The 9,420-nt window shown below is 31.2% G+C and overlaps 3 protein-coding genes across 3 annotated transcripts; 1 reads left to right on the top strand and 2 right to left on the bottom strand.

Moving 5' to 3' along the window:
- Window positions 1–26: 26 nt before the first annotated feature.
- Window positions 27–743, top strand: LOC111685365 (protein Asterix). Its single transcript, XM_023447624.2, has 3 exons — window positions 27–266; window positions 332–447; window positions 506–743. The coding sequence occupies exons 1-3, from the start codon at window positions 140–142 to the stop codon at window positions 599–601; spliced, it is 339 nt and encodes a 112-aa protein (XP_023303392.1). The 5' UTR covers window positions 27–139; the 3' UTR covers window positions 602–743.
- A 1,498-nt stretch (window positions 744–2,241) lies between these two features.
- Window positions 2,242–4,152, bottom strand: LOC111685360 (ubiquitin thioesterase OTU1). The gene is made up of 2 exons (XM_023447618.2): window positions 3,043–4,152; window positions 2,242–2,884 (listed from the first exon to the last, which is right to left on the bottom strand). The coding sequence occupies exons 1-2, from the start codon at window positions 3,871–3,873 to the stop codon at window positions 2,672–2,674; spliced, it is 1,044 nt and encodes a 347-aa protein (XP_023303386.1). The 5' UTR covers window positions 3,874–4,152; the 3' UTR covers window positions 2,242–2,671.
- A 264-nt stretch (window positions 4,153–4,416) lies between these two features.
- Window positions 4,417–6,017, bottom strand: LOC111685364. The gene is made up of 2 exons (XM_023447623.2): window positions 5,865–6,017; window positions 4,417–4,747 (listed from the first exon to the last, which is right to left on the bottom strand). Exons 1-2 carry the CDS (start codon window positions 5,880–5,882, stop codon window positions 4,580–4,582), a joined length of 186 nt encoding a protein of 61 aa, XP_023303391.2. The 5' UTR covers window positions 5,883–6,017; the 3' UTR covers window positions 4,417–4,579.
- Between the last annotated feature and the right edge of the window lie 3,403 nt (window positions 6,018–9,420).

The following is a 9,420-nucleotide window of genomic DNA, read 5'->3' as shown; positions in this document are numbered from 1 at the left end:
TCATTGTTGATATTTCTTTTTCATTCTTTGACACTTTTAATTAATTTTTTATCTAGTTTTCCACAAGACGACCTAATTTTTAAGTTGGAGCAGTAATTTTTTCTTTGAATTATTAAAATTAATATATCTATAGAAAAACATGAATTCTTCTGTTGATCCCAGACGTAAAGAAAAGGTAAATCGCTATAAGCCACCAGCAAACCAGGGACAAAATGGCAGTGGTACTAGCAATGAAGATTTAACACCTGACTACATGAACATTTTGGGTAAGTGATATCTTTTTTTCCTAATCATGTATTTTTAATTAAACCTTTATTTTGTTATGATAAAGGCATGATCTTTTCGATGTGTGGTTTAATGATGAAATTGAAATGGTGTGCCTGGTTTGCTTTGTACTGTTCCTGCATTAGTTTTGCCAGTTCCCGTGTTAGCGATGATGCCAAACAGGTAATTCTTATCGGGTTTTTTAATCGAAAGGTAATTTTTAAAAAATTTTCTGTTTTAGGTTCTTTCATCTTTCATGTTGAGTGTTAGTGCTGTTGTCATGTCCTATTTACAAAATCCCGCTCCCATGACACCTCCATGGGTAACTACTTCCTAGTTTGTGGACTTTTGTTTAAATATACATTGATTTTATAAATCTAGAGAAATTTTATTAAAAAAAATATATAAATAAAAATTGTAATTTGTCTAATGGAATAAAACAAATACTTATAATGGGTATAAAAAACCGACCTTATTAATCAATGTCTTCCTAATTTCATACTTTAAACAATTTATTTGAAGAAATTATTTAATTAAACAAGTAGGAAAGTACAGTCGGGCATGGCCGACCATATAATACCCTACACCATGAGTATATTTTTAAAATTTTTACTTTTTATAAAGGAACTTTTGTTGAATATTATTCCAAAATATTTAAATAATTTATTGAAAAAAAACCAAAATTTCTAAATTAGGCTTTATATAGGTCAAATATTGGCCGATCCTCGGTAAATTTGGGAAAAGGATAAATTTTTATATAATAGTTAGTTTTGTTGAGTTTCATTGCGATAAAAATGGTTACAAGTCAATTTTAGACGTTTAAGACATTTTTTGAAGGGGGGTTTGTATACTTATATAAAACTTATTTGTACCAATTATGTAGAGAGATAATAGAATATTTGACGTAATTATGGCATAAAAAGTTCAAATCGGGTGGTACGTTTGTTGTTGTTGTAGCAGCAACACCTGAAATTACACGTACATATATATTTAAACATTATTCCCTACTCTTCTTCTTATTCGCTCTGGTTATCAACTCCGTTAGATCTAAACCCAGTAGACGAGCCGCATCCAACGGCTGAGTCCAAAGGGATTCAGGTTCCAACTGAGTTGGATTTGCCCTGCAGATAAAAAGGTGTTGAACATTGTGTGGGCCTGTTCCACACGCAGGACAAAGATCTTGAATGGTGTCGTTTATTCTCGACCAGTACGAGTTTAAACGGGTACACCATCCGGATCTAAGTTGTGCCAATACCAATATTCAAAGCTGTCCTGTATGGGCTTTCGTCCTCTATATCATCCAGTTGTTCTTGGATGTCACTCTCATACATACGAAGATCTTTCCTGACATGCCTCGGGGGAGGGTTCTAACTCCGTTAAATGGTGGTTAGGGTGGCCCCTCCGATGACATCCCAGTAGGAACTGCTTTGACAGCATGATGTTATGTTCCTTAACTGAAAGCATCTTCTTTTCGTCATGCAGGTGTTCTTCGCATGTCATTTGAGTGCAGCAGGTACGTTTGTATGGGGGCTAGGTGAAATAATGGACCGATTTCAGCCATTTTCAATAGGCTTCGTCCCTGTGCCAAAAAACATGTTTGGTCCAAATTTCATCAAATTATCTTAAAAATTGCATGAGCAGCCAGCCATCCGGACGGACGGACATGTCTTAATCGAAAATAGGAAAATTTTTTCTTTATAAAAATCTTTTTCTTCCAAAAAATTTCTTTATAAAAAGTGTAGATAATTACGTATTTCTTTTTCAAAATTTCTCTATTTCCACTTTCCATTTTAAAATGTTCAAGAATTTCCCTTCTAATCAATATTAATTTATTTATCTCTAATTTTAAGTTTTTGTTAAAATAGTGTTATTTAATTAATAATTTAGCAATATTATATGAAATTCATGTTTGTTGTTTTAATGTATGAATTAAATAAATTAACAAATAAATTTTGTAAAATAAAAAAATATCAAAAATACAATAAATAATTTCTATATTGAGAACAAACATTATAAATAAGTCTTTCCACAAGAAAATCAAAATAGAAAACTAAATATTTTTTTTTACCAGTTAAATGATCATAAAAATGTTTTTTTAATTAATGAGGTTTTAGATGGCATTTTGTTTGTTGATTGGTTGTTTGAAATGTATTTAAAACTACTACAACAACTATTTTAAATGTTATGCAAGCATTAGCATATCAAAGTTTAGAACAGACAATGAGAATTGTTTTTTACTTTAAATATATCTATTTTTTTAATGTTTCTTCGAGCTGCTGCTGTTTGTTTGTTATAAGGGGGTGACGTTTCAGAGTATGGAATTGGCTGGCAAGACCCATTGTGTTATTAAATAATAGATAAATACGCAAAAGGCAAACATATAAAGCGATCCCAATATTAAGAGATATTAAATTTCTCCAAAATTTGTATGTCCAGTAGCTTTAGCATGTTGAGTGGCCTGCAGTTGACCGACAAGCATGACGTCACACTGTAAACAACGTAAAGAAAATTTATCGACATTGGTAAATTGACGTGATGATTTGGCTTCTTTGGCCAATTGTTCAGCCTGCTGATAGACACCCATTTCTTCGACGGGGAAAATAGTTGCCGGTGCGCCACCCTAAAAATGAAAACAAACAATTTGTCAAAAAGAAATTATTAAAAATTTTCTATAAAAAATAATAATTTTGATTAATCATTTATTTATCATTTATCATAATAATAGAGGCATAAAACCAATTTATGTTATAGAACAGTATATATTCCTTCTATACTTACACCCTCAGTTTCCATATATAAGGGATCATAATGAATACCATCGAATAGCAAAAACACCCTTAAACCATAGTTCTTATCTTCACCGAAACGATTGATAATGGCATTTTGTATATCGACAACATCAATTTCAATGCCATAGTAACTAGAAAGTATTGCAACTTCAATGGCACCACCCCATGAGTCTGGTTTTTGTATCCAAGAGCAATATTCTGCATTTGATTTACCCAAAACGGCATCATTATATTCTTGAGGATTAGCCGCCACCTCTTGGGCAATTATATGACGCATCATTTCACTGCCCTCATTGTCAACTTTGCCGTTGAGTACAAAACGCACACTGGTAAATAAGCAGGAATTGTCGGCAGGTACAACTTTTTTCAAGAGTATACCATTAAAATTGCCACTCGAACCGGGTAGCGATAAGTCTACATCAGGTATTTCATTAGTATTAGAATTGGTACCGGTGGTGGCAGCTGCTACTACTTCACGTAATTGCTGTTCTTCTTCCTCGGCCTGCAAACGTCTGGCTAAAGCTTCATCATCCTCCAAAGTGGCAGCTACATCAACGACTTCCGATTCAGGTTTTTCTTCAACAATCAATGTCTCTCCGCTAGATATGCCGCAGCCCTCAAGGGTACGCTGCTGGCTATTGTGCGCCAAATCCAAAGGTCTGGGTGGAAAACCCATTAGTATATGCAGTTGAGGCTCTTTTATTTGTGTTACTGCAGCCACACGCTGCTTGAGATCAGCTACTGTAGTTTTATTTGATAAATCCTTAACAATGAATTGACCATTTTTCGATTTTAACTTTACACTAAATGTACCCGTCATTTTTTCTTTTCTTTTTTTTCAATCTGTTTTTTCTACTTTTTGTTGCAATTGCTTTTTTTGTTATATATTTTTATTGCCTTTTCTTTGTTTCGTCCGTTCTTTGAACTTTTCTTTTGTAGGCTAGAAAATATATATGTAACTTTCTAGTGATTAATGAACAATTATTCTATTTTTGGTAATTAATTGGCTAATTTTCTTTTCCTTTTTTGTGGAATCTATATTTTGTGTGGCTTTCCTTATGACCTTTTTTTATCTCATTCCAAAAAAATAAAATCGTCTTTTTTTTTTTGTGGCTGTCAAGGTGACAATGCAAAAGAAATCGGAGTCTACTAAAAATATTTGAAACGGCGTTTTATGCTTAAACTAATGGCGGCCGCTGTAAATTGTCTATGCGACGGCTATGTTTACAATAGTTGTTGTGCCTTTGTGCAGTTATGACATTGAAATTAACGTTAAATTTGATTTTTTTTCAAAATATATTTGTTAATAATACTAATTTAAAGTATTTTTAATGTCATATCTATTGAAATAAATTGCTTTTAACTAAAAATATTGTTTTTTTACATTTATTTAACTAAATTTAGTATTATAAAAGATTTTTGATTTAACTTAAAACTATTGAACATTTTTTAGTATTATTTCTTTGTTTTTAATAAAGTATAGCACATAACTAAAAAGGGGATTAACTAGATTTTCTTGAAATTATTTAACCGAGGAACAAAAGTTTTTTCAACAATTTCAATTTCAACAAGAATGATTGATCATCGGAGGGATTGACAGTTTCGGATGCAGCTCCTTCAATACCCTGGGGAATGGCTTCTTCAACGGGTACAGCGCTGACAGTAGCAATGATAGCTACGCAAACAATGAGAGCCTGTAAGAGGAAATTAAGTTAGAGATTGTTTTTTACTAATGATAAATAATTAAAAATTAAAGAACATTGTGGAGTTGTTTAATAACTTTTTTAGAAATACCACAATATCTCGGAAACTATTGGATATTACATAATGAAGCTAAGGTAACATTTTTTACGAATAAAATGATAAATAATTAAAAATAAGAGAACATTGTGAAGTGGTTTATTTAATAAGTTTTTTTTTTGAAATAGCACAATATCTCGTAAAGTATTGGAAATTACATAATGAAGCTTAGGTGACTTCAAGTTAATTAATAGTCACCTGACTGTCTACATAATGTAATTTGCGTTTTTTAGATTAAATAAAAAATAAGAAAGACTAAATAAAAATCGCCTTGAGAACATCTTAAGTTTTAATTTCGTTACGACATCTCTAATAGTTTAGGAGATATTGAATTATTGTTGTTGTGCTGCACTTATAAATGTATATATTTTTATAATTTTAACACAGGTCAACAAAATTTTTAACCCCGAGACCAAAGAATACTTTTCTAAACATTTATATATCATACACGTATTACGAGATATCGTGTATGATATATAAATGTTTAGAAAAGTATTCTTTGGTCTCGGGGTTAAAAATTTTGTTGACCTGTGTTAAAATTATAAAAATATATACATTTATAAGTGCAGCACAACAACATAAGTTTCTTCGCTTTAAAAAATAATTCATTTATAGAGTTTATGAGATCCGGATCCAAAACAGCATAGTCCTTTAGTATACATTGATAGCTGGGTTTCGCCGTTTTTAAAATTATGTTATTCTACACAGGTTATGATTATTTCTTTTCGCGTAAAAACATTTATAAAATTAAGGCTCACTGCAGCCATTGTTAACTTTATTCGATTGATTTTGAAAATTACGAAAAATTAAAATTAATTTTTTTCTTTTCTCCATTTTGAAATCTTCATTCAGCACTGTTTTTTATTTATCTTATTTTTTTTTGTAAAATTCACTTTAATTCCTTTAGAACTTTGAAATTCCTTACGAAACGTTAATCCTTACACTCCACTAAAGATTCTTTTCCAAAAATGTTTACTTTTAAAACTTTTTTTTTCAAAATTTGTTACGTACCAAGATTAAGAATTTCATTTTGAATTAGGTTAGAATTAGCTAGTTTACACTTAAACCGTTTAGATCGTTTGTCTAAATTTAACTGACATTGATTATAAGATAGTTAGACTATTTATAGCAACCGTTTTTTTAAAGCTTGTGAGCTAAATAGTGTTGACAAAAATCTCTAGATAGAGTAGTAGATCACACATTTACACTTGCCAGAGCACACTAATATCTACATACAATTAATATTCAAAACCCCGGCCTAAATACTACATACATAGGCGACATAACATTCATGAATACTACTTATGTTTTGACTGTATGTATGTGTGTATTTCAAAAACGATCTGTACTACGTACGATATTCTTCTTTTTTATTTAATGTGTATTTGTTTGCTGATGAGTATAAATAAATTTCACGGATTCGTTCGTTCATACTCGATCATTTAAATAATGTAAGCTTTTGTTTTTGCATATACATACATGCATAAATGTTGAAAGATTTTTAATAAAATTTATTCAAAATACTTTACAAACAAATAAGTACACAAGTAATTATTTACCACAATATTAAAACAATAATATAAAGATAAATTACCTCAAAGATACTTGAGTTACTTAAAGTTATTCATATATTTTTTTTACGGCAAATAGTAATTACATTAACATAATTTGTCATCTGTTGCTGCTATAATTGTCAACATTTATGTTTAAGTATTAGATTTATTTAGCATTTTTTTGCCGCTAAATATGCATGATTTATTGCATATTTTTTAACTTTTGTTTTTAACTACACCCAAAAAAAAAAAATATTTGTTTAATTTATTTCCCTTGAAAATAAGGTGTTTATTAGATAAATCTTTTTGAGTTTTTTCTGAAATGCACGTATTTTATAATGAATTGTTTATTTTACATTTCGCCCTTTATTTCTGATTGATAACAAGACATCTTGCGTTTTAAAGATATTATGTGATCGCATCACCATATACACCACTATAGTGGGGAGGGTTTTATGCGTTTGTGCTGAAGTTTGTAACACCCAAAAATATTAGTCCTAGACCCACCTTAAAGTATACCAATCGCCTTAGAATCACTTTCTGAGTCGATTTAGCTATGTTCGTCTGTCCGTCTGTCTGTATGTCCATGTAAACCTTGTGCGCACGCTACAGGTCGCAATTTTCAAGATAATTTGATGAAATTTGGCACATACTCTTTTTTTGGTTCAAGGACGATCGCTATTGAAAATGGTTGAAATCGGTCCATTATTTCTCCTAGCCCCCATACAACTGTACCCCCCGAATCGGGCCTTTAGGGCCATAAGTACGTTAAATGTTTTATAATGTCAACGAAAATTAGCAAAAATTAGTTTTATAGAACAATAATTGACAATACTAATTTTTATTGTGATCGGGCCTCATTTACCCTAGCCCCCATACAGACTCCCCTTCAGAAAATGACTTGATGGTTAAAAATTAACTTATAATTACATATAAAACGTTTAAAATCTACATAAATGACTTTGTAGTAGACGTTAATTCATCTACCAAAATTTATAAGGATATTCCCATATTTACCCCTTCTCCACTATCAGCCCTCTTGTAGAAAATCTCTCTTTTTTGTCAACAATAAGTAAAAATATTCCACAATAAAACAAATTAAATGCTTTATTAAAAAAAAAAATCAAAATTTTAACATACTGATTTTAACTGTGACTGACTGGTGTAGGGTATCATATGGTCGGCAATGTCCGACTATAAATTCATACTTGTTATGTTCATATATGTTGAGTTAATAAAGAAATAATTTTTTCACAAATTATAAAAATCCCTTAATTTCCCTTCACTCCGCACTCGTGCAAAGAGTACTTCTAAAAGGACTAGAACTAGTCCAAAACTAATCTACATATATGAACAACTTAAGAGTATTAAATTAAATCGTATGCCGTAAATGGAATGCTCCCCTATAAACCAGTTAAATCAGATTTCTGAAGGGGGCTTTATATGGGGGGAAGGTCACTTATGGACCGATTCTCATAAAACTCTGTTATGGATCGTTCTTCCTGAAATAAATAGATTTTTGCTCGTAAGAAATTTTTGTGAAAAATTTCAACTCTCTAGCTCAGGGATGGAAAAAGAGATTTTGTCTCAGTATCAAAAAATATTTCAGAGGGCACTTTTTTGGATCTCAAATTACTAAAATATTTTTTTTTGCTAAATGTTTGTAATTTATACTTTTTAAATTAGAATGGGCGTTATATGTTGATATGGTGAATATTTGTTCGTCCCTTAATGTTAACATTTTGGATATAATTTGATGAAGTTTGCTACACAATTTCTTGCCCAAGAAATGCATAGTATCTCATAGCTACGATACAAATATTACCACGAAATTGTACTTTGTAAAATGTTATATTTAAAACACTCATAGCGCTGTTATAAAGTCTCGAAAAGGGACAAAATTGCGTTTTTCAAAACTCCGGACATAATATCTTAGATTCCAGATGTAATGGAGAAAATATGAAGTAATATTCGAACACAGCGCTGATTAATCTAATAGAAACGTCTAATACTTAGGGTTTCGACTATTTTAACATATTGTCTGATTATATGAAAAGAATTCCAATACTGTATGACTTTAGTAGCTTTTTCCTACCACTTTTATTTGATGGCCGATCCTAAAAAAATCGTATACTCACATTTTTTGTCCGGTAAGGAGTGTTAAAGTTAAATTCTGAAGGGAGCTTATATGGGGGTAGGGTCAATTATGGACAGATCCACATAAAATATGACAAAGATCTTTTGTCTAGCATGGAACTTATGTGTGTCGAATTGTATTGCTATAAGCTGTTTTCTGGAGGTCCACTTGTATGGGGGCTATTCGAAAAAGTGAACCGCTATTACCCATTTTTAATACCAAACAAACGTTAGCAATAGAGAATACTTATGCGAAATTTCCAATGTCTAGCTCGACCGTGTGGTCCCTATCGTGATTTCAACAGACAGACGGACATGGCTAGATCGTCTTAGAATTTAATAAAGACCCAGAATATATATACTTTTATGGGTCTATGACCAATATTTCGATGTGTTACAAACCCCATCTTTTTTGACAGTGGGTATTAAAATTATTTTAACAGACAGATTTACTACCAGTTAAACGATAATCGGATATTGAGATTGTAGCCCTGAAAGTATCAAATAAGACACAGGAGTATCACGGTACTTTTGCACATCAAATAGTATCACAAAAAGTACCATCGTACCAATTATGCCTCTATCGTGCTTTCAGCAGACAGATAGACGGACAGACATTGCTAGATCGTTTTAGAATTTAATATATATATATACTTCTGTGGTTCTATGATCAATATTTAGATATATTATAGACGGAATGACAAAACCAATTTAAAATTGGAGGAGTGAGGACTATGTATTACATAGGAGTAATCCCAGAACTACTCTTTTATGAAACACATAGGACTACTAAACGGACCAAAAAATTCCACAGATGAGTAGTTTTTGCATTACTTTAACGCACACTTTTTTATATAGAACTAGGCGAGGAAAACTAA

Source organism: Lucilia cuprina, chromosome 5 (assembly GCF_022045245.1).
Source record: "Lucilia cuprina isolate Lc7/37 chromosome 5, ASM2204524v1, whole genome shotgun sequence".
NCBI lineage: Eukaryota > Metazoa > Arthropoda > Insecta > Diptera > Calliphoridae > Lucilia > Lucilia cuprina.
This window is presented reverse-complemented; position numbering and strand designations above follow the sequence as displayed.